Here is a 26,929-nt window from a genome sequence, read left to right as displayed (position 1 = left end):
TTAATAAGCAGTATCCAATAGGACTTGGACTTGATGTACCCAATATATAACCAAATGTGTGTCCGTATGTCTGTCTGTCCGTCTGTCTGTCCTGTAAACTTTTCACATTTTCGACTTCTCAAGAACCACTGGGCCAATTTCAACCAAATTTGGCACAAAGTATCCTTGGATGAAGGAAATTCAAGTTTGTTCAAATGAAGAGGGCCAGGTCCTTTTCCAAGGGGTGGTAATCATGCCTTTGTTAAAAGTTAATGGCATTTTTAAAATATCTTGCTCTCCAGAACTGCTGGGCCAGGAAAGATTAAACTCATGTGGAAGCATCCTTAGGTTGTGTAGATTTAAATTTGTTCAAATTATGACCCCCGGGGCAAGGGCGGGGCCAAAATGGCCGATCCAAGTTTTACATAGGAATATATAAGAAAAATCTATAAAAATCTTCTTCTCCAGAACCACTGGGCCAGGAAAGATGAAACTCATGTGGAATCATCCTTAGGTAGTGTAGATTCAAGTTTGTCAAATCATGACCCACGGCGCAAGGGTGGGGCCAAAATGGCCGACCCAAGTTTTACATAGGAATATATATGAAATATCTTTTAAAAATCCTTCTCAAGAATCACTGGGCCAGGAAAGATAAAACTCATGTGGAATCATTCCTCAGGTACTGTAGATTCAAGTTTTTTTAAAATCATGACCCCCGGGTCAAGGGTGGGGCCAAAATGGCCGACCAAAGTTTTACATAGGGAAATATAGGGAAACCTTTTAAAATCTTCTTTTCAAGTATTTCAAAGCTATGATTAGTGATATCTATATGGAATCATCCTCAGGTAGTGTAGATTCTAGTTTGTTCAAATGATGAATGCCTGGGCGGGGGGGGGGGGGGGGGGGGTAAATTGAAGCCCGATGTGCTCAGGTAAGCGCTGTGGTCCCTGGGCCTTTTGTTATATAATTCGTCAGTATTATTTTTTCTGGATGCCCCCTCCCTTTTTTTAGAAAAATGCTTGGATTCAGTATTGATATGTTTATTTTATTTCAAATTCAATTTAATTTACTCCGCACATTCATCGATTTTCATTCCTTATTTTAGTAGTTTCGTTCGTTTGTTATGTGTAATAAAATGTTATATAAAAAGAGCTACTTATGTACAAAATTGAAACAGAAGAGCTCAACTACATAAGCTTCAGAAAAGCTACATTTGTAGAAAACTCCATTTATTTAGCTTCAGATTTGTCGCTCGTTGGTCTTAAAATTATATGGTAGGCCGTCCATTTTAAGTTTTTTTTCAAACCAAGTTTATGAAACCAAAAGATAGCCCCTTAAATACGGATGGCTGAAACATGCAAGCTCTAGTAGTTTCGGCCTGAAGTTGTTTCGGTCTTAGTCGTTTCGGCCTCGGTTAGTATCTTAGTACCAGTAATACATTTTCTAACGTGTATTTTTCCTATTAGAATGTATAATAATGTATCCGAAGCGATCAAAAGAGTTGTGTATTTCACAGTTTGTGTAATACATCATATTTCCAGATTTTTTTTTTTGAATTATTATTCATCAATATTTTTATATATTTAAAAGTAGGAACAGCAGCGCTACATAAAATAAAGAACAAAGTCAGCCACACACAGATATATATATATATATATATATATATATATATATATATATATATATATATATATATATATATATATATATATATATATATATATATATATATATATATAAACATTTTTTATTTTATTTTATATATTTTATTGGCACAAACACAATTATAGGTACATTAATTTGAAAATATAGTTGACATAAGTCACATACTATGCATTCAGTCATCTCAATCATAGTATATTTTTTGTCACTGTCCAGCACAATTATTTACATCAACATGGTCCCAAGAATTAACATTTAATGGTCAGGCCGTGGTACCGAAGGGGCAATGATGTGGCCAACCTAACGCAGAAACAAGGAGGTTGTGATTGTGCTCTCCTTATATTCAGACCACATCTCGAATAATGCTCCATGTACATGTATCCGACTGTAGGCTGTGCGTTGGTAACGGGTGAGCTGTTGCTCATCAACCAACCAACCATCCTCTTGCTCTATTCTGGTTGACTGGGCATCAGGTTCTTAAATACTGCATTATAAAAAAAATAATTAGATAAATTAAATAACACTAACTATATATTTCATTTTCAATTACCGGCATGTCAATTATACTTATTATGATCCTGCTCATTCAAGTTTGACTACGAAATGAAAATTACGCAATTCAATTCAATTCAATTTATTCTCTCAAAACCATGTAAATGGTACATGAGGTACAAAACATATAAAACATATATACATATAATACAGTGGGTCAAGCAGAAGGTGATAATTAAGGAGAACAGACAATACTATTAATTTTAGAAATAAATGTACATAATTGTTTCAAAGAATCAACATCATTTTGGCACGTGATTTCACAAAACTTGATGACATTTGGATAAGAACAAAATTTTTGGTTCAAATGAACTTTTCTTACATGTAGTTGGTTTAAAGCACTACATTCTAAAATATAATGACATAGGTGTTTTCTTGCATTACATAATGAGCCTGTACGAGAAAATACAATCCCTAAATAATTAAAATCCTTGACTACTTCTATGATACTGCCATTATATGTAAACGTATTCTTTCGCTGTCTACCCTTTGAAAAAAATAAGTATCTTTGTTTTCTTGATATTCACACAGAATTTCATTCTTCACAATATTTGTAAAATTCATTTACCGGGAATGCTCTCTGAAGATCTTCAGCAATTTCGGCAAGAATTACAGTATCATCGGCATAAAATAATGTTGCAGCATTCTCTGCATTTGAAATATCGTTACCGGTTGAGGGAACTGAAGCAAGCGACATGTGTAATGTCGCAGCATTCTCTGCATTTGAAGTTTCGCCACCGGTTGAGGGAACTGATGCACAATTTTCTGCAATGTAAACACCTGATTTCATATTTGACAGTTTTGTAAAGGAAAAAAATAAAGTATACACGAGTGAGAGTGGGAGAGTCTTCCGATTTCTTTTTAATTTTGTTTAATAGACACATTTTTTAAAGTTTTGTTTAATAGACACATTTTTATCGTATATATTAGACAAAGATTACGATGTGAGACGACCAAGTTAATTTAAATGAAGTTCTGAAGTTCCGAAATAAAAAAAAAAAGATTTTGACGCGTAACTTATATTTTTGAATAAAGTTCTTTAATTTGGATTTCTTATATATCTATTTTGGAGAAATATTTTTCTGGTTACAAGTAATGCAGATACCGAATTTCTAACGACATTTTATCACTTTTAACACATAATTACGAAACTTTGAAATATACTTCATAACTAACTCATGTGCAATAAATTTCACAGCAGCAAAATTTTAGGAATCTTCAAAAGGTCGTATAATAAGGTTGTAAATTTAGATGATCAGGGGGTGCAATGCATGTAATAATAAAATGACCTCTAATAGCTATAATCATTACTTAGGCTAGGAAATTGCAATTAGTAAAAAAAAAATAACATCTGGCATCTAAATGATGGGGGGGGGTGTTAATTAAAATATTACTAATGTCAATGCATGCTTAAACGAAAAAAAAAAATTACTTTTATCGCAAACAATCCTAATATCTTATTCGGTTGATTACTTGTATAACATTTTAACCGATTGTCAAAATATAATTAAAAAAAATCATTCATGATTTTAACGTGTCACTCCTGTGCAATTTTTTTTATCTGTATCACTGTGCATAATTGATCCTTTTTACAATACTTCTTTTGGACTTTTATTTTGAACTTTGATATGTTTCATCTGTTATTCTCATTGAACTTATTATTGAAACACCAAATTTATACTTATCCCTCTTTCCCGATCATCGACATATAGTATTTTGACCCAAATTACGTGGTCACATCTACACATATAATTATATAACATCCCCTACCCCGCAAAAAATGTAAAATGCATATTTAGTGTATGTTTTTTTTTCAGTTCATTTGCTGATTTTTTGCATGCAATGTAGAAACACCATGTATGAAACATTTTTGGGGTTAATTTTTTATTTTGAGTCCTGGTTGCCATGGTAACCAAAACCACCATTTTGAGGCCAAAAATACAGTGCAAGCTACTGAAAGTATACCATATTCATCATTGTTTTTCTATTTTCTGCATATTATTTACAGATTTAATTGTTGCCTACTCTGATAGACTATTTGTTGGAGTAGCTACCACAACTGATGAAATTATTCAGTAGTTGGCCATAAAAGAGTTGTCTTTCAGTGAAAAGGGTTAATTTTTCAAATTTTAACAAATTTGAAAAAGTGCCAATTTTTGGCATATTCTAAGCATAGTAGCAAGAAAACGCGGGCAATCCATAACAAACAACTACCATCACTGAAAAGGTCATTCCTTACTTAACAAAATATAAAATTTCTAGAGAGGTATTATTTCTTAAAATAAAATAAAACGAAAATGAAAATGGTTGCTATGGAGATTTTATAAATTTGTAGATTCAACACTTGGTTCCTTTTTTATACATTATAACCCTAAAAAATCAAAAGTAAAACAAATCACATTAATAAACCTTGTCATTTTAATATATTATGATATAAAATGCAAATTTATAAATTAAAGAAAAGTACTGGGTTACTATAGCAACCGAAGAAGTCAGGAAAAATCAATATAATTATTGACGTTATCATTACGCAGTATACGTGGCCTCAGTGTAAACTATGATTTAATTTTTTCAATTAAATAGAAAACACTCTTTATATTTATCATTTCATTTATGTACATTTTAAAAAATAAAATAAAAATGTCTAAAATCACGTTGCTATGGTCACTGAATAGGTTTTGAACAATTCCTTCAAGTGGCTGCTATCACAATTTTTGTGATACTTACAAAGTATACAGCAAATAATGTAATTGCTTCATTCGTGATTATTTGTCTTTTTCAATCAATAAAAAAATTGAATTTAATTTTACTTCACTGAATATTGAAATGTAAATTCATAATTTATTTTAAAAACGGTTGCTATGGCAGCCAAAAGTTCTGGAAAATCCCTTTCATTGATATTTTTAATATACAAAATCTACTGCCTTATTGCACGATTGTATATCTTCTTTAATTAAATAAATCACATTAACCTTGTCATTTCACCAGCATGAAATTAGAAATTCATAATTAAAAAGTTGCTATGGTTACCAAAAAAATCAGTAATTGTCCAAATAGTTATTGATGTATCAGTATACAAACCTGTAGCACTGCCACCAATGGTTGATTATACTTCTAATTAATTTCTTAACGCAGACAAAAACAGATGAATTCAAACTTAAACTGATCACACCTACTGGTATCTGAAATATTGCAGCAGGATTTGTTTCCATGGAAACAAGTAAACAATAAGTACCTATATAAAATCATGGACGATATTTTGGAAGCAACTTCCTTCATTAATTGAAACATATCTACATGTTTTATGCAGTTCTTATTTTAAGTAGGACAAGCACATAGTCAAGAATCCCCCCCAACATTTCGATTCAACTTGTGTTTGCTGTTGTTGAAATGATCTTTTGCTGTTCCTTTAGTAGGGAATTATTATACCACCACTCCGAAAAAAAGGTTTTGAAATATTTTTTTTGTGTTTTTGTCCATCCATCTGTCTGTCTGTGTGTTTTTTGTACATAACAAATTTTTGGTAGCAGTTTTCTCATTACAGATGCTTGAAATTTTAGCACACTCATTGTAGAATCTATTGTCACAGTGCATGATTTAATTTCTTCTAACAAATAGATAACACTTATTATTTTTTTTATTTCACTTACGTACATTTTTTTGAAATATCATATGTCTAAAATAATGTTGCTGTGGTAACCAAATAGTTTTCGAACACTTCCGTTTAATGGTTGCTATCACAAGTATACAACAAATATTTTAATAACTTCATTCATGATCATTTTTATTTTTCAATACAAAAAAAAAATTGAATGAAAAGTATTTTACAAAATATCAAAATAGAAATTCATAATTTGACAGAAACTGTTGCTATGGCAGACAATAATTCAAGAAAATCCCTTTAATTGATATTTTAAATCCCAGTATACAAAATCTATAGCCCATTTTAAAAAATATATACTAAATTAGCAGTCCTGTTTTCAAATACAAGAATTTTATTTATTTTGCAATTAATTACAGTCATTTTTGGGTATTGTAGCCTTGTATCAAGTTAGACAAATTACACGTAGATAAATCAGGAAGAAAGACATTTCAATAGTCGACAACATGTAATTGAAAATGTAAGATGGTATAAGATTTATCACTAAATAAATTGAAAATGAATTTCATTGCTATGGTGATAAATTTGCTGGTGCAATTGAATATTTCTTTTCATGTACATGTTTAGGCATATGGAGTTTTCATATAATAAAATGAAATTGTTTCTTTGAACTTGAGAGAGAGAGTGATGGACAAATAAGAGGGCTGGTAGATGTACATGACAAGCACTCTATGACATAACAATGTTCAAGATGTTTCATAACAAAGAATCCTGTGCAGCGGCTGTACATGCTACCCATTTAAATTATATATACAGCTTAAAGCGTAAAAAATTGCAAAGTTCACCTCAATAAAGATTATCTTTAAGGCAAATTTTACATTATATTTTCATAAGTAGTACATGTATTACTCAACTTTCTTAATCTGAGCTGAAAATAATTATCCTCTACACATGCAAAATATATATAATTGATGCTACTGACACTGCAATTAACATGGAACACTAAAATGGAAGTTAAAGTATTGCATGGATGCTGTCAAATAAAGATTCATCAATTGCAGACTGAGACTTCTTGCACATCCTTGAAAAAAATCCAGCAATTTGCTGCGCTGACAACAGCTCTTCTAATGCAAACACCCTTTCTCCATCTTTATTTTTCAATTTTCTCATTTCTTCTGAAACTGAGACAGGATCTTCCTTTCTTCCAGACTTCAAACCTGCCTTGAATTTGTCCTCCAGATAAGATTTCTGCTTCTTAGAAAATCGAACACACTTTCTTTCTTCTTTTAGAGCCCATCCTTTTTTCAAAATACTGTCATCAGTGCTTTCTTTACTAATACAGGAAAGTGTGTATTGTTCTCGGTTTTCTTTCTGCAGTATTTTGGCATACTTTTGAACGACTAAGTCGTTGCTCCTTTCCTTTTCTAACTTTAAGTCACAACTGCCAACAATAAGGTGGTGATCAAGTTCCTCAGATGTGCTGAAAGTTGAAACACAGCTTTCATGGCTGCATGTGAACACGTGTTGCTCCTCCTTGCTTAAAGGTTTCAGAATTGAGTGAAAGTGGACTTCAGCACTATCTCCTTCCAATATTTTCAATGATGTTGGCTGGATGTTACTCAAATTTTTTCCAGGAATGGTCATACCTATGTAATATTTCAGAAAATAAAATTCAATACTAAAATGAGAGTATTAGTTTGCTTTCAATAGTACACTTATCCAAATTTTCAATATTTTTCTACCAATGTAAGGCCCATGGACCATAATGCTTACCTTAGTTATTTTTGTTTTCATCAGCGGAGTCTTTTCCCTATGTATTACTAAGTTAAACTTAGAAAATCACTTGAAGTCCTATTTTACCCTACACTACCTGTAGGTGTTTTAGATTTTTAAAGTAGTTCCAGAGAAAAAGATTTTTAAATAACCCAACCAAATATTTTACTTTTTCTCAATTATTCCCCCCTTGGGAGAAAGTGTGCCTTTTCATTTGTTCAAACTTATATTTCCTTTAAACAAGGATACTCTAAGCCAAGTTTCTTCCAGTGGCCTAGTGGTTCTGGAGAAGAAAATGAAATGGAAAATGTCCGACCATGGACAAATTTTAATCAGAAAAGTCTACTTGCGCTTTTGGCTCAGGTGAGCTTAAATAATTATACCGGTAATTAATAAATATTAACAATAAGATTGATAAACCATACCATCTCCAATGCCATACTGTCTCCATACTTGTACTCTCTCACCAAGGAACTTGAAATTGTTTAATGTGGAAATTCCTGGGACTGGTCTGAACTTCTGTCGCTCCGTTGTTTCCACTTCAACTACCTTCACCCTGTACTTCACTTTCCTACTGGTTTTCTCTATTGCCTTAAGTTAAACAAATGAATAACATAATCTTTCTGATAATTAAGAATTGATTGTTTTAACAGAATTAGAAATTCCAAATTTGATAACGTTGTGTGTTCTAAAACTTTTGTCCTAGTTACATTTACAATTATACCTGTTTCATTTGTCGTGCTGTCACCACATCATGACCTTCATTGACAAATCTTCTTATATTAGCTTTGATAACAGCAGCTGATCTGTCGCATGCACCCTTACCATCCTGCGCCTCGCAAAAATCAAATGAGTTGACTGTTTTACAGTGGTGGTAGAGGGTTGATATCGTTTCAGAGCTTTTGTAGCATCCTGCATTATCAGACCACAGATTAATTGTCGAGATATCCGGATACTCTTGACGGAGACCGTGTATCACATCTAATATAACTGCTGTTGTAACACTGGCATCTTGACATATTTGTCCTTCAAATATATGCACATATGTTAAAGCTTTCAAAATTTCCTCATCCTTAATAAACACAACTGCTATGTGCCATGATATCCCCCTTTTCCCAAACCAATCCTGGCTGTCCTCTCTGTACTTGTGAGGCAGATATTTCATAGCCCAGTCTAAGATAATGCAAGCATTAGAAATCGATAGGCTTCTCAACACTTCCTGTTTTGCCTCTTCTTGATTTTTGGACCTTAAAAGATGAGCTTTCCAGCCTAAAATTCCTGTTTCAGCAAACTTCAATCGAAATATGATGTCATCTTTGTCCTCCCTTGCAGAGAAATCAAAATTATCAACAAGCTGTTTGACATCACCTACAACTTCTTTGAGCTGTTCGCAGGCCTCACAAAAGTTAGTATGGTCATGATTGCATTCCAGAGAAAACAGTTTAGAACAGTCGCTTAAAGCATACCTTCTGCAATGATCAGCAACATCTGATGTTTCTGCCACATGAATCTGAAAAATGCAAAAAATCATTATTAATGAGTGTGGAGATATGATTAATGTTGCATATTTTAACTTTTCTTACAGTATTGCATTCTAATTGAACTGAATTATAAGATAAGATCTTTAAAATGAAAAATGTTGATTATGAGAACTAAAATTTATAAAATTAAATAGTACTGTCCAAACAGGACAAAATACCCTCCACTGGGCTTTTCAGAAGTAAGTTTTTCCATAAGAAAGCTATTGACCAGACAGGAATCATGAAATTTTTCTTCCATTGACCTTGAAGTTCCCCAAATGACCTTGGGTCAAGGTCATGACACACCCTTTGGTCATTGGCAATCTTTGTGTTAAATGAGAACCTACAAAGTTAATCCATAAAAAAAATATTGACCGGACACGAATCATGAACATTTTCTTCCAGTGACCTTGAAGTTCCCCAAATAACCTTGGGTCATGGTCACTACACACCCTAAGGTCATGGGCAATCTTTGTGAGGCGTATTAGATTTTTATGTCCCTCTGTAAGAAAGATATGGGCTGGACATGATTGCACAGACAGACGGTCAGACAGACAGTCCGAAAGCTAGACAGACGGACAAGGTGAATCCTTATTACCCCCCTAAACTTTATTTGCGGGGGGTATAACTAAACATTGGATCAGATGTTTTACAGCACCTTGTAATCAGTTTTTAAGTATCTATGGACAACCGCAGAAAATACCCGTTATACGGTATACTCTGATAAAAAAAATATTTTAAAACTATCAATATAAATGATAAGACACTGACAGTGAGTTTTTCAATCCTAATACCACGGTCCGACTTTGACAGAATCACAACTAATCTGGTACCGCAGCTGAATGTAAACAAACAGGCCAGTCTGGTTCCCTCTCCTGCTTTACATCGTATGTGTAGAGAACTACGGTAACACTGATTATCAAAAATCCTTACTCTAATGAACTATGTTATTTGACTAATATGAAGTTTTCAAAGTCATTACTACTAATATTTATTTTATATAGATAAAACTTCGTTTAATTTTGGTTGCTTTATTTAGCGTTTGTATTATCTCAAAAGCGGTTGAGAGTAAGAACTATATTTTTGCACGTAGCTTTAAAATGGCGACTATGGGGTCAACATCCTGCCTTGAACAGGATCACATAAGCCGGTGTAAAGCCGAATAATGAACCCCATCGAATAATGACCGTGGGGTCATTTTTCAACGACAAAAAATGACCCCCACCCGTAGAAAAAAATCATTTTTTGTAGAAAAGGGTCCTAGGGGGTCATTATTTTATATGTTAGTCCTATAAAAAATTGACCCCCATAGAAAAAATGACCCCCCCCCCCTTTAAAGTGATACAAAATTTATAACAGGTGAATGGGAAAAATATGCTGTATATTATAAATGTTCTTTCTTCGAGTAATTCATGCATTTGTTCGAATAGATCTTTGTTCTTCTTAGCACGTAGGGGTAATAAAGTTCCTCATTTCTCTTTGCCGAAATATTGACAAATCTGTTTTAAGCAATCAATTAATCATTTCTCTGATAAAGGAGGAAACCTAGAAAATCAAAGATGGTACATGTAAATGGATCAAACGCACGCTGGATATGAAATTTATGAATATATTTTTTTTTCTTTACTGACTCCATTGATACGTTGTTTAAGAAAAAAATATTTGTTGGGAAAAAATAGAAATTTGTAGCAGGCGAATTAATATCGGTGCGTACAAATAAGTTATTTGTTCGAATTAATAAGGTTTCATTCTGACGAGTGAGTAAAATAGAAATTGGTGACAGGACGCCTCGATGCTGTATATTTTTGTTATATGTTCGATCCTATGCATGCAGAGTATCACTATATGATTAAAGATATTTCAAATCTTTGCAAATACATATTCTTTTTATACCCCCACCCCCCTCGGAATAACAACCAGACTTGCAATGAACATTTTCAAGTGAGAAATTTTATAAAAAATTTACATTCATGAATTTGGAAAGGGGATAACACCCGGCCCCACCTCTGATTCTATGTTTCTGAATGTTATGTGCATCTTTTCCACTCAAGTAGCTATAGGAGAGACGTTTTTACTATACTGTTTTGAAAAAAAAGATTGGGTGATTAAATGAGTTTCATTTTCAAACTAGAAATTGTTAAAAAATACATTCTGAAAAAATGAATAGGGGGTAATCTCTCCTCCTTCTCCTATTCGTTGTGCCTATACCTTTCTATAATACTGAAAGAGGCTCTAGATATATTATTGAAATGAAGTTAAGCCTACACACAAGTACTATCATATCATGATTTACTTCACCATGATTAAAGCATACTTTAAATGTTGGTGGGGGTATACTTGAAAGTATTGTGGCAAAGTAACAGTTGAAAATTAGTAGAATAGTAGATTATTTTAAGCATATTTTTAGTCCCTCCTTACAGAAAAATAAAGGTAGGGTTATTTACCGTAGTTTTTTTTTTTTTGGTTGCTTTTGTTGATAATCGACTTCCTCCTAAATAAGTTGGGGGTTGGGTGGGTATAACTCCTAAAAATATGCTCTGAAAAGCTATGGGCTAGTGAAAATACACATTCTAATGCAAAAACTATACATGTAGACATAACCTTTTGATTTAGCACACAGTATTCATTACATTTCTTAATTCTTGTTTTACTCCACCATTTTACTCAGTTCTGAGTACATTTTTCAGAGAATTTAATATGAAAATCGGAACAAACATTTTCATTTTTGTAACGTCTTCTTTAAACTGTATCATAATATGAAAAGTTGATTGAAGACCATTTCTTTTTATGTCCCCTTAATCAAAGATTCGGAGGTATATAATTTTATCGTGTCCGTCTGTATGTCTGTCTATCTGGCAGTCTGTTTGTCCGCAAAAGCTTTAACCATGCCCATAACTTTTCATTTACTGGAGCTATGTCTTTCATATATATATTTTATATGTATATTCCTTGTGGCAAGACCTTACATTGGGTACCACCAAATTTGACCTTTACCTTGGAATTTGTCCCATTTTACACAAAAATGTCAAATTTTTACTTTGTCCATAACTTTTAAACGGTAGACACTAGCACTCTCATACTTCACATATGTATTTTTTAAGCATGACCTTTCATTGAATACTACAAACTTTGACCTTTTGTCCTTGGAGATTTCCGCACTTAGGAAAAAAAACTTTAACCTTGGCCATAACTTTTGAACGGTAAGGGCAAGGGTTTTCATACTTCACATATTTCTTAAAGAACCATCAATTTTGACCCTTTGACCTTTTAGTTTGACCTACCTTTCAAAAAATTATCCTTAGCCATTTTTTGAACAAATGGTGCTAGGGCTTTCCTATTTTGTAATTGTATTTCTTGTGAGAAGACCCTACTTTGGGTACCTATATATTTAAATTGCATCTAAGAAAAGTTTAATCTTCGCTATGTTGCCATACAGGGGCATAGCTGTTTCACAAACACGTCTTTTTATATATAAGAGGAGCTGAGAATAAGAGATGGATACCCCAAAGCGTAACAGACGGACGGACGGACATACTGATCACTATGTACCCTCCCGCTTTTTAAGCGGAGGATATAATAATTTGTAATACTGCTGATTTTTTCTGTCAGTACGATGATTTCCACCATCGAAAAACAATGTTTACCTAACCCTGTAGGCTCGATAAATCTTTTCCTCCTTTAGATTCTGAATCGTCGCATTGACCTTAAAATATAGCTATAATTGTATAATGTTACGAGGTCAAGATATCATCAATTTATTCCCAACTAGCTCAGGTGAGCATTTTGGCCAATATGCTTCATTATCTAATTTTTTTTTTTGCCCCCTAAAAATTTCCGCTTTAATCCACAGGGAGTCATTTTTCTACGGGGGTCATATTTCTTCATGTGGGTTCTGCAAATTTTTAGGGTGGTGACACTTTTTCTACGGGCAAAAGGGTCATTTTTCGACGTCGAATAATGACCGGGGGTCATTTTTCGCTGTCGAAAAATGACCCCCGGTCATTAGTCGATGGGGGTCATTATTCGTCTTTACACCGGCAATTGTTCTCTGAGCAATAAGCCCGGCTAAAAAGAGCGTCAAAACTTCTTCTCCCTTCTGCAAGATAATAGTCTAAGCCTTCAAGAGATTTGCGAATGGTTGCTGTGCAGTTTTGCAGGATTCTAAACATTGTACTTGTTCCTAGAATATAAAATGAAGAATTAAATGATAATACCGGTATTTATAAAAAACAAAATGTGTTTGTAAAACACTGATGCCCTCATATGGCAGCTTATGACTCGGGTTCAGTTCCTAAAATGCAAGTCATTCAAAGATCAAGATCAAAAATTTGCTTTATCTTAAATCTACGTTCTTAGTACATTTTACTTGATTACTTCTGTAAAATACTGACCAAGTGGTTCTATTTCTTGGTACTGTGTGATAATCGCTTGTGGTGCCATGCACTTTATGATGTTAGGAGTCTCTATTGTCTATCCCCTTGAAGTTTGGATTCTCTTGCAGCACTGTTTAGGCCTACTATGAGAAATCAACGGAAAATAGACGCGCAAAAAGGGGGATTTTTTAAAAACTGAATTAAGTTTTAATTAAGCTGTTTTATTATCATAGAACTTAAATACTTATGGAAATATCATAGTATAACCCACTCTATACTGTATGAAGTTTTGTCCCATCGATGGACAGTCATGTGATTAATGCTTAGTTCGTGTAATGAATGTAGGTCATGAACAAATTTCAATATCGCAAGGGCATACCCTAGTTGAAATTAAAAATTTAAGCTATTTATTGATTCTGCATACTTTGTAGTTTTTTGAAAAGTGCTGCTGCTTTGAATAGAATTTGCATTTTAACAGTTAAATTTTCAAGTAAATAGGCCAATGTCAAAATACATTTGACTTTTACCAAATATTTTGTGTACTTATAAATTCACGCCCTAGATTTAAAGAAAGCAGCAGCACTTTTCAAGTTAAGAAACATGTCTTCTACCTATATTCAAAAAAATGTTTCAGATCTATGCAATGTATGCCCTTGTGAAAGTCCGATTTTATGAGGCATCTCCATGTAAAATATACGTAATCTGTACATAAAAACACGACAAAATTAATTAAATACATTCTCTCTGTAGTTAATTAATAATCGCACTAGACAAAGGATATACATTGGTATCATTCGACTATTTAAATCCTGTAATATTCCGTTTAGTAATAAAACGCATTTTTCATTGTCAAAATATTCCTCAATATGCCACTCACGGCACATGAAATACGTCATTTTTACCAGAATGACGTCATGATTGACAAGTTCATCGAGATAAGAGATTTGTTTATAACCAGATTTTTGGGATTTAACTAGCAACTTTTTTGATGCATTGATAAGTTCTATTGTTATTTATTATGCTAATGCAGTTTAAAAGTTGCAAATTATTTCATTTTCAGGTATTATGAGAAATACATAAAAGTCATATTTTTGTGTGACGTCACAGTAAACTTTTCCTTTATAAATTAGGCCTCGACCCTTTTTCAAGCCTTAACAATGCTGCGAGCTTCTGTCCAAAAGGAAGATCTTCCACAATGTGAGAAAATGTAATGAATTCGGGAAAGTTATCTAACTTAGATTGGACCATACGCTGACGAATATCTTCTTTCTCTGGAGGTGGCAGGCAACATCCCTCTAAGCTGGCATGTTTCTTGGCAGCATAATATCTGGAGAAAATTGTGAAAATATTGTTCATTCAATATAAATAAGAGACAGGTGAGCCACAATGCTCACCTAAGTTACTAAGGCCCTTATATTCTTCGCCACATTTTTCCCCTTTAATATTTATTGTGGTCCTAGCAAACCCCAAGAGTCATGATTTAAACAAATAAGAAAGAAACAACTTAGAATTCAAGACATTCAAGCTACACCAGGAAGCTTCTACACTACAGAGTATATTAGTTTTAGCTTTACTGTGTAAAAGTGAACAAATTGATTTCACCATAAGTGATACCTTCATTCATTCCTTTGAAGTTTTGTTTTGTTTTTGCTCTGTAGGTATGCCAGAGTGTATGAGGAAAACTAAATGGCTCTAAATCAACATCTGAAAGAAATCTGTTGAATCAGTCCAAGTTATCAATCTCTACGTAGGAGCCTTGGGAACTCATCTCAATTTCCTCTATTGAAGTACCCTAAACATAACAATTTTAAATACAATATACATGTTATTTATAATATTTTCAATTAATTTAAGAACTAGAGGATTTGATTTTAAAAACGTGACCCATTGGCTGCATTGTTCACTTGAGCACTTTGGTGTGAGAAAAATTGAAATTAGTTCTTTAACAGTTTGAATGAATAAAAATAGTCCCCGTCCCTACCCCACATCTATTCACCCAAGAATGGCGGGAAAGGAGTCATGAATTAAAACTCAAAACTCTACACTAACTGATGAGGCTTCCATACAAGAGGCCCATGGGCTAAATTGCTAACCTGAGCACAGTAGCTTAGAAAAAAAAAGGAAAACAGTTTATTATTGAAAAGTTTAAACCCAAAGTGATCCCACCCAACCTTAAAGGGGAGAGGGTATAATTTGAACAAATATGATTCTACACTAAGGATGCTTGCATATTTCTTTGACTACCTGTGGCTTCATTGCCCTTTAAGTATCAGTCACATTATCCAGCGATGGGGTATACGATGAGAAACCGATGCGTTTTTTGATGAAAATGGCGTGGTTGCCGACCGGGCACAACTAGTGATCGGACGGTGACTGAGGCCATTTTGCGAATCGGTGGGGTCATCGGTAGGAAATAATTCGTAGTTAAAATTCAGCGATGTCTCCAACGATGCCTCACATCGCTCCTCATCGGCAACCCATCGCTAACACATCTTTCAAGGATCGGCCGATGTATGGCCGAGCATCGTCAAGTGTCCGTTGAATCTGAGGTCATCGGGGGGGGGGGGGGGTTAGGTAGTGTTCAACAGATAAGGGCCGATCATCGGTCGATGTTCGACCAAACATTGGCCCGATGTACGAATGATGTTCACCAATGTATGAGCGATGTAATATACATCGGCCGATTATCCTGGCACATCGTATTATGATTAGCAGTGCATCGCTGGGCCTTTGTATGTCCGGCCGGCAACCACGTCATTTTTATCATAAAACGCATTGGTTGCCCACTGTATACCCATCGCTGGATAATTTGACTGATACTTTAAGGACTACTTGGCCGATGTGGACCGATGTTGAGGCATCGTTAACACCACGGATTACCACCGATTACCACCGATCTACGGCTATCGGCCGGGAAATGTGACCTAGGCATTACATTTGAACTTACATTGTGGCCCTGCCCTGCCCCCAGAAGTCTTGACTTGAACAAACTTGAACATTACCTGAGAATGCTTCCATATGAATTTGACTAATCATGGCTTTACTATCCTTGACAAGAAAATTTGTTAAGATTCTTTCTACATATTTCTATGTAAAACTTGGATTCCATGTTGTGGCCCCGCCCCTACCCCCAGGAGGTCATGATGTGAACAAACTTGAATCTACACTACATGAGGATGCTTCCATATAAATATGACTAATCATGACTTTCCTCTTTTCGAAAAGAAGATTTTTAAGGAATTTTTTTTTATATATTTCTATGTAAAAGTACTAAAACGTTGATCTGCCATTGTGGCCATACCCTACCTCTGGGATCATGATTTGAACAAATCTGAATCTATACTACCTGAGAATGCTTCCATAAACGTTTGAAAATGATCATTCATGCCATTGCTATTCTTGATAAGAATTTTAAAGAATTTCCCTGTATATTTCTATGTACAATTTGGTCAGCTATTGCGCACCCCCCCCCCACCTCGGGGTCATGCTTTGACCAAAAATGAATCTACACTACCTGAGGATGTTTCCCTATAAGTTTCATCTTTCCTGGCTCAGTGGTTCTTGAGAAGAAGATTTTTAAAACATACCACGAAATTTCCATTATTTCTGAATTATCTCCCCTTGAATGAGGGCATGGCTCTTTATTTGTACAAACTTTGTATGACTATGAAAACTATAAAAAAAAATTTCAATCTCGTTTCTGTGTACCTTAAAAACTTTTACTCTATACTTGGAAATATTCGCCTCCGTTTTATTTTCGCCCCTTTCGCCCTTACATCATTTGGGTAAATTTAAAAAGGGGCGAATTCAAAATATACAATATATTAACTTAAACAAAATGGTGACTGGGCGAATTTAAAACGGGGCAAAATGGGTTGCAAGTGTTAAAGGGCGAAAATAAAACGGGGCGAAAATAACCAAGTATACAGTATTTCCTATTGTGGCCCAACCCTACCCAATAGGTCATGATTTAAACAAATTTGAATTTACACTAAGTAGTAAAGCCTTCATATATAAGTTTTATATTTCCTGGCCCAATGGGTATTAAGAGGATATCTTAAAAGAAGCCATTATATTTCAGGGTTCTCCATCATTTGAAATGTTACTGTGTTGCAGAGTTTACGCAAAACACTAAAATTTCGCGATATTTTCGCGGTTAAATTCGCAACTGAATCACTATTCATTATAATTACAAAAGAATACATACAGTGCAGGGAAATAATTTTGTTAAAGCACCAATGCTGATTTTGGTGCTTCCTATGCTTGTTGATTTTGATGCTTCCTTTGCTTGCTGATTTTGATGCTGTTATCCTTATCCTGATCCTGGTTTGATCCTTATCCTGATGCTGGTTTGAAACTAGGTCAATGCTAGTAATGCTACCGGACGTAGGATTATCCTGCCGGAAGTGGATAATTCAAAAACAGCATCGCTATTTTAAGCCATTAAAAATAATTTTTGTGGTAATTTTTATTTGTAATTTGTATTAAATGACTTTCCTTTATCTGTTTTCACTTTGGTCAATGCTAGTTCTATCCTTTGCTTGCTGATGCTGATCCAAGTAATGCTGTTTTTTAAAATGCTGATGCTGATGCTAGTTCTATCCTGATCCTACTTATGCTGATCCTGATGCTGGTTTATGTAACAAAATTAGTTCCCTGCACTGTATACATGCTTTTTTAAAAATCGATAATCCATTACACAAATGGTATGGCCGTGCATATTTATAAAAGTAAAAACACGTGTTCTGAAAAGCAGAGGAAATTCTGGTCGACACTGTCGAACTACTTAACATTTTTGAAAGTAAATTTGTCGTGATTACCTGTCCGTTGTCTTGAACGAATTACCGAACTTCAGAATGGTAAAATACTTTTAAGAGATCCTTGAACATGTTGAAAATTCTAAGCTATTTATTTACATTAAATAAATGAAATGACTTCGGTACGATGTTATGTTTGACTGTCAGAGCTACATGTAACATAATTCTAGAGCCGCGGCTCTATACAAAAGACATATTTAAATATTTTTTTCAAAAATAATACAATGTATTTTTAGCAACTACCAATTCACCGTTATGGAAGTGTGAAAACAAATTATTTGTCTGTGTTCCCTGATGCGTTAAGTCCGGCGAGGGTCTAGGAGATAATTAATCAGGAAGGTGAAGCCCTTGTAACTAAGTGTTCCACCGTTTAGAATTGAAAGACGGCCGAATTGTTTGATTAAAGATTTAGTTAGAGAGGCTTAACAAGTTTAAATTTTCTTATCATCACAGATTTTACTGTGTCGGCAAAATTTTTACTGTGTCGCACGCATAAAATTTGAATCGTAACTGTGTCGGAGAAAATTTTACTGTGTCGGAAGCAACACAGTAAAACAGCTCATGGAGAACCCTGATATTTTATATTTTCACTCATTTTTAATTATCTCATTATCTCCCCTTTAAGAATGTTTTTCATCAAAGGATGCTTTTAGGTCAAGTGAACTAAAATCATCAAAAGGCACACTTAATGTCAAAATAGCACTTCATAAAAACTAATTGTATCTCTAACTGCATGAAAAGTACATTTATTTTTTACAAACCTGGGAACTACTAATTGTTGTCTGACTTGGGTGGACATCCCCTGTCTTTGAGTGATCCTGTTGACCTGCATCATGCATTTTCATACAGATATGTAAAAATATTTATTGCAAAACAAACAAAAATGGTACACTTAATATGTTTTAGATGTGCAGAATTATTCCTTATATTAATATATTTGTAATTATTTATGAATTTTTCTTCCCTAAGCTTCTAAATTTTGTTACATTTAAAGTATCTGTTCAGTAATTTTTATATTTTTCTTGCTAACTTTTAAGACATATATAACACCAATTCTGCCGTGCACCCCACCCCCTTTCCTCCCCTCATCAACAAAAGGAGGGAGAAGAGAGAGTTTATTGCAAAATAAAATAAAGTGTATGGCAGGAAATTTCATGTTTTAAAAGCAACAAAATTGCTCCTTCACTTATACATTACGCATTATTTACATATTATCAAATTGTGCAGTGAATTTATTCTTAAGATTTTTATCCTTATACTTACCTGTACATTGTGCCCCAAAACAGACGCTATATCAGCTTCATATTCTTCTCTCACTTCCCTTACTCTCATTAGACATCTTGTACATATTGCTGCATTGAAAATACACTGATAAAAATATTTAAGAAAATAATTTAATTATTTTACATTTTTTAAAGGGCTGCTCTCTGAAATGACTTTCTAATGTGGAATATAACTAGATTTTTTTTCATTAGGGGGGATGTCATTTACTGTTTGTGGGCAAGCAAAGTATTGCTATTTTGTTGATAATGTGGTATAGTTATAGTTTAATTTTAAAGCTAAATTTTATACACGTACACACCTTCCAAATATGTATCTAATCTCCCCCTCCTTATTTTAATTTAATGTAAGAATGTAATTTAAGAAGGGGTATTATCCACTCTTTATCGCGATTTATATAAAAAGGGATAAACTACTCACAATTCCCCAGCAAAATTCAGTTACAAGACATACTTTTCTTATATATTCACACAGAATATCTTCAATTTGTCCTTCTGTATCACTTATGCCAGTCCAATATAAACACAATTCTAAAAGTTTTCCTCTGTCTTCGGACGTGCAAGGGGAGTATTTCACACATAATTTTTTGCTAATGTTTTTATATGTCAATATTAGACAAGCAAAAGGAATAGAGATTTCAATTTTCAACATCATAACAGCACACTAGATCTTAAAAGTTATAATGACACTTTCCCCGTCATCTTATTTCAAGTATGCAGTGACATGGCGTCATATTCTATTATGACGTCATAGCTAGATTAGTTCAGAGAAATTAAAACAGTTTGAACAGCTTGATATTTTACAGGGAGTCTTATCCTAGCTGCAAATGTTAAGATTTTTCAATAAGCTCAAAAATCTATCTCAAAGGTCAAGGCCAAAAGGTCAAGGATATTAATATCTAATGAAAGGTCTTGCTAGATTGAATACTTATGAAGAGTATGGAAGCCCTAGCCCTGAGCATTCAGAAGTTATGACCAAAGTTATACATTTTTATAAAGTATGTCAAACTCCAAGGTCAAGGTTCAAGGTTTTTGTTATCAAATGAAAGGACTTGTCACAAGGAGTAAATATCTAAAGTGTGAAAGCACTAGTCTTAACCCTTTAAAAGTTAAGGTCAATGTTTGCTCTTCAAAAGTAGACCAAACTCAAAACAGGGTTCTCCATAAGCTGTTTAACTGGATTGGTCCCTACACGGTAAAATTTTCTCCGCCACAGTCACTATTAAAAATTTTTGCTTGCGACAAATAAAAAAAAACGACACAGTAAGATTTGTGATAATCAGAAAATCCAAACTTATAAATTCTCTCTAAATAAATCTTTTTTCAAACAATTCTACAGTATTTTAATTCTAAAAGGTAGAACACTTAATTAGGGTTTCACCTAGCTTGCGTAATTACTGTAATTATCTCCTGGAATCTCGCCGGACTAAACGCATGAAGGAACAAAGACAAATAACTTGTTTTGTTTTGTTATTTACACTCAGATCATACAATGGTATATGAGGTACAGGAACATATTTATAATATATACAAAATACAAAGTCAAGTCAGGAAGAGTAGTGTCAATAAAAGAAAATAGTTACTAGAAGCAGGCCAATATCTTTTTAGCAAACAGAGAGAGTTTTATCAGTGAGTCAACATTTGTGATGGACATAATTTTCTCAAATTTATACGTATTTACATGAGTACAATACTTCTTATCAATAAGTTTTTCTCGTAAAGACGAAAAATATGGATATTCCATTATATTGTGAAATTCCTCCCCCAAAGTATTTTTGTTACATAAATTACATAATCTTAAAGCTCTGTCAGTATTAGTCCATCTACCAGATTCGACTGGGAGTTTGTGGTTACAAGTTCTTAATTTTGTTAATACAATTCTCAAGTCTTTTGGGAGTTTACATATTAATTACATTTCTCGTCCAAAATTGTTTTTGAAAATCCTGTAATTTAAACATTTAGATGAATTTTCTATCTTCATATGGCAAACTTGTAAAAATTGATTTAACAATGTTTCTTTCACAATACATTTTACCCATGTAACACTAATGATTTTTTATTCATCAACACATAAATCAGACCACAGGAATTCAAGATATCCTTTATACAATTCAACCATGGGTGCATAAATGATCCTTCAGAAAATTGTTCATAAAGAAAGCAAAACATTATATATGCCAGCTTACTCTCATGTGACATCAAAAATTTAGCCGAATAAATAATCATTCGTACCTTTATACGTATTATTAAAGGATATCGACCAGTTTCCCCACACACCATACAATTTGGGGTACTGGACTTAACATGCAAAACAAATTTGAAAAGTTTCAAGTGTACTTTTTCTAAAATATCTATATTTTCGTAGCCCCAAACTTCACACCCGTACAACAAAATCGGGCCTATAACTCTGTCAAAAAGATCTATTTGACAATCTACTGGCAAGTTAAAATACCTTATCTTTCTAAGAACTCCATACATTGCTTTTGAAGCTTGTTTGGTTAAGTGTGTTTTGGCACTTTTGAAAAAATTACTACGGGACATGATAACACCTAAGTATTTAAATTCGTTCACAATTTCAATTGGTGCTTCTCTGTACAAAAATATTTTTGGGGGGATCCTCCCCTTAGAAAAAATTACTATCTTAGTCTTGCCTGTATTTACTTGAAGTTTCCAGTGGTCACGATAATCAGAAAAAAATATTCAACGCTCTTTTTAAATCATCTGGGTTATCAGATAGTAAAACTGTTTCGTCAGCATAGAAATAAACATAGAAAAAACAGTATAAATAATTTAAACATAATCTGCATTTCATTTTCTTTTTTTTTCACTTAAGGTCTTAATCCCTTCAATATTATTCTGCAGTAAATAATTTTCCAGATCATTGATTTACAAGTTAAAAAGAAATGGGGATAAATTTTACCCCTGCCTAACTCCAAGATTACACATGAAAAATAATGAGGTATTTTGGTCAATATACATCATCGATTTTATACCACTATACATATTTTTAATAAATCTTAGACATTTACCATCTATCCCACTTTTTAACACTTTGGACCACAAACCAGATCGCCATAATGTATCAAAGGCTTGCTTAAAATCAATAAATGCACAATAATGTTTTTTTCTTGCTAAACAAGAAAAATTTACACAAAAAATCTAACATCAATGTATTATCTATTGTACTATATCCTTTTCTAAAGCCAGTTTGAGCTTCAGTATTCAGTTCGAATTCATCAACAAAAGTATTCAAACGCTCACATAAAATGCTGGTAAAAACTTTTCCTAAACAGCTTAGAAATGTTATTGGTCTATAGTTTTCAGGAAGAGTTGGATCACCCTTGTTTTTATATATTGGCTTAACGATACCAATGAGCCATTCTTCAGGTACATTACCAGTATCAAAAATCACATTGAAAATATCAACATAAAGTGGCAAAAAACTTGATATGGTTGTTCTCATAAATTCGTTACAGATTTGATCATATCCTGGAGCTTTGTTATATTTTAGTTTGTTAACTGCTTGCAAAATTTCTTCTGCAGAGATCTGACCATTTAAAGGAGAATTATCATCGAAATTGGCATTATAATCATCATCAACTTCATCATCTTTAGATTCATTATTTTTTTTTTCAAAAAAATCGTACATTGATTTGATATCGACTTCAGTTTTACATTTAGCTTTCGAGTTATTTAAAATTCTCCAATATTCTTTATATTACTTTTCTGTAGATTTTCTAATTTTTGAGGTAATTGATAAAGAATGTTCTTTAATAGATTAATCCATTGTTTTCTTGTACTCTTTACTTGTGATCTTTAGATTTTCGGTGTTTTCCGGGGTTTTGTGTTTGTTGTGAAATGATAGCCAAATGAAGTTTTCTTCTTGCAGTTCTACATGACGCGTTGTACCATGGTCAATTAACATTTTGGCTATTATTTAGTTTTGGTTTGCTTTTAACATCTAATGTATTTTATGCTGAAGATAGAACTAAGCTACTTAATTTGCTAGAGATGTTATTGATATCGTTATTTTGAACAGTATCAAGATTTTCTTTTAGTTGTAATATTTCTGCATGTAATTCTTTCAATTTCTCGACATCAATATTTTCTTTAAATTGTTCAGATTTTTCCGGATTCCATATATACTGCTTTTTATTGTTTTCGTTACACGGTTGATCGGTTGAGTGCACGTGGGTCTCTGCCTTTAGGCTTTCTAGTTCAAATGTTATTGGACAATGAACATCGGAATATAAATTACAAAAATCGTGGATGTTAAAATTTTTAAGCAGTGTAAACATATAAACACTACATATTACATAATCCACTGTACTTCTACTTCTACACGTGAGTTTATCTTCGCCGGCTCTGCTATTTGCAATAAATAAATTGTTATTCTGACAAAATTCAATGCATTTATACCCATAGCTATTGCAAGTAGTATCTACTGGTACACGATTAATTTCAATATTTGTGTCACATAAAATGCTACCATGTGTTATAGCTTGTCTTGTTTCTTTATCCCAATTAGTATGGTCGGCTAAAAATTCATCGATATTTACACAGTCTTGTAATTTACCTACACGGGCATTAAAATCACCAAGTAAACAGGTATAATTAGTCTCATGTGAGAGATTAAACAATTCTCTCTTTATTTCTAGAAAACAATCTTTTGATGCATATTTTGTGTTTTCAGGGGGTATATATACAGCTCCAAATAAAATATCGTTTGGTAAATTAAACAAAGTTTTGGCAAGTGAAAACCAGTAAACATATGGACAACATGTATTATGTACAGTAAAAAATTTAACAAAGTCTACTTTGACGGCTTAAACTATTCCGCCAGATTTAACCTTTGCTACATCAAATCTATTTTTCATGTGAGTATAATACCCTAGTATATTAATATCGTCAGTATTATCTGTTCTTGTTTAAGTTAAACACAAGATGTCATATTCCGAGATAAAATTTAAAAATTCAGGGTACTGTAGTTTACGCCTGAACCCGCACACATTTAATGTCAGGAATTTTAGTCGGCGTGGAGACTGCTCTTCCTTGTGCCCCTAGCCGTCGCGATCTGGAGTTGACGTTTGGAGCGGTCTTTTGGTAGCCTGTCGGTCAGTGCTTATTGAAACCTGTTTTGCTTTCCCTGATTGGTCACGAATCGATCAGCTTGATCAGGCGGTGGAATGTAAACTTTACCGTCTATGTATAAAGTGTCCCGAACAAGTTTGACTTTTTTGTGATCCCTCCTGGCTTGTCGGATGACGGGATATAACTTCTTTCTTTTTTTCTTCGATCTCTGTAGTATTGCTCGTTGACCCAGATACGAGTGCCGCTTAACTTTTGTGGTGCACGTGTCCGTATGAACTCCCGGTCTTTAAAGAAAGAGAACTTAGCAACTATATTGCGGGGGAATTCGTTAAATTCGTTCCACTTCCCCATCCTATGCACTCTCTCAAACGAAATTTCGTAGCCAGGCTTGAATTTACGGTAAATAAATTCTTGTAACACTGCTTCGGTGTCTTCGTTTTTCTCTTCCCATATTCCACTGAACATCAAGTTGTCCCTCATGGAGCGAGCTTTGAGATCAATCATCGACTCCCGTAAGTTGTCACTTGCCTCATTCAATGTCTTCTGATCTTGCTGACCTTTTCCTAGCTGCAGATCTGTAGCTCTCCGAAAAAATATATATTGATAGACCGGAGAGCTACAGTGCCACCCATTGAAAAAACAGTATATTTATTTCGCACAAAAAAGTGCGCTAGATTCTTGATTAATTTTCCAAATTCTTACCTCAATTGCAAAAAATAGAAGATTTCAAAGAATTACTCTCTCCTCTATCAAGTTCTCTCGTAGTTGACATCGGAACGAAGCATATTGGACCGAATTATCTTTTAAACCAAAATGGCAGTATAAATAAGCGAAATGTCCGATGATTGCAATATCAGGGCCATGAGGACTATTAACAACAATTATAAGGAATGTTTTGTTGTGAAAAGAGTCAAAGAATATGTTAGGAACACACGGTTAGTAATATTTTGAGATTACAGCTTTAAAAACATGGAGAAATAAATGGAGAACCGAGCGCATTTTTTTGTGCGCAATAAATATACAGATTTTTCAATGGGTGGCTCTGTAGCTCTCCGGTCTATCAATATATAATTTTTCGGAGAGCTACAGATCTGCAGCTAACCTTTTCCCTCTCTGATTTCAACCAACTCCTTTCGGTTTTCATTTATCTGTTTCGAGTTGGATCCCACTGCGTCTTTTACTGAATCAAATAAGTTACCCAGAGAACACATGTTAGATTCAAGCTCTTTTTGATCGTTTTTGATTGTATTCATTTCTTCTGCCATCACTTTGACATGGGAGGATACTGTGGTTACTGCTGTTTGGATTTCTCCCATAACTGAGATTTTCTTTTCAATTTCGGTCAGTCGAACTTCTAAACAGTTATTTTTGGACTCTATATTTGTCAATTTAGAATTCATTTGGGTCAATAATGAATGTATTTCTGCCATTTGAAGTGATTTCACTACCATCACACATTTGGGTGCCATTGATCACACTATGGCTTTCAGTGACAAGGTTTTCAGTATCTGTCATCGACATTTTTGACACATACACTCAGAACACATAGGGCTCTAGTAACACATACGAGTGAGTTTTGTTCAGCGTCACACAAAGCGAAAAAGTTTCTTTCTTAAAATCATCACAAATAACCAGTATAAAGTTAACATTCTAAATGTAGAATGTTGTGTATGATAATGGTAATCATTGTATCTTTTTTGCAGATCGAAAAAAAACTTTAAAACGAGTAATTTCAGTTTTTGCGGGACCGATCTATATATATTATTATAACAGTAACTTGATCCGAAGGGTCGTATCACGTCGAGTTGACAGGCGCGGATCATCAGATCTAACGAGACGCGAAGCGTCGAGTTTGATCTGATGATCCGCGCCTGTCAACGAAACGTGATACGGCTCTTCGGATCAAGTTACTGTTATAATGATAAATTTATTATATACCTCCTCATAACTAGCAAAATATAGCAAAAGAAAACTTCAGAAATCAATTGTATAATATTTATCCTTAGAACAAAGCATAATAACAAGGGACTTTTTAACGCGCAAGAAAAATAACGTCATATTTCTGCGTACTACGTCATCAGTTTCAGAGAGTGGTGATATGGATTCAGAAAACAACATGTTGGTGATCCGGAAAATCAGATCACGATGTCACGTGATAGCGTAAATTTAACAGTAAAATTGGGTGATACACATTAGGTATATAATAAAAAACCCGACTTACCACCGTCTTGACCTTGACCTCTAAGTTTTCAAACTTCCATGTAATGGTTAATTGGTAGTT

At 33.7% G+C, this 26,929-nt stretch overlaps 1 protein-coding gene across 1 annotated transcript; it reads right to left on the bottom strand.

Moving 5' to 3' along the window:
- Nucleotides 1-4,026: 4,026 nt before the first annotated feature.
- On the bottom strand, nucleotides 4,027-26,117 carry LOC134280478 (uncharacterized). The gene is made up of 7 exons (XM_062762889.1): nucleotides 25,751-26,117; nucleotides 24,791-25,229; nucleotides 14,695-14,787; nucleotides 9,746-9,767; nucleotides 8,292-9,077; nucleotides 7,993-8,158; nucleotides 4,027-7,440 (listed from the first exon to the last, which is right to left on the bottom strand). Exons 1-7 carry the CDS (start codon nucleotides 26,115-26,117, stop codon nucleotides 6,809-6,811), a joined length of 2,505 nt encoding a protein of 834 aa, XP_062618873.1. The 3' UTR covers nucleotides 4,027-6,808.
- Between the last annotated feature and the right edge of the window lie 812 nt (nucleotides 26,118-26,929).

The sequence above is a fragment of the Saccostrea cucullata genome, unplaced genomic scaffold (genome assembly GCF_032062105.1).
Source record: "Saccostrea cucullata isolate Sc308-1 unplaced genomic scaffold, CSIRO_AGI_Scuc_v1 ctg4890, whole genome shotgun sequence".
NCBI classification, from domain to species: Eukaryota; Metazoa; Mollusca; class Bivalvia; order Ostreida; family Ostreidae; genus Saccostrea; species Saccostrea cuccullata.
This window is presented reverse-complemented; position numbering and strand designations above follow the sequence as displayed.

Coding starts and splice junctions, on each gene's coding strand:
- LOC134280478 (XM_062762889.1), bottom strand. CDS start 26,117: ATGGCACCCAAATGTGTGATGGTAGTGAAATCACTTCAAATGGCAGAA. Junction 25,230..25,750: donor TGAAATCAGAGAGGGAAAAG/GTTAGCTGCAGA, acceptor TTTTTCGGAGAG/CTACAGATCTGCAGCTAGGA. Junction 7,441..7,992: donor ACAGTATGGCATTGGAGATG/GTATGGTTTATC, acceptor AATATTACATAG/GTATGACCATTCCTGGAAAA.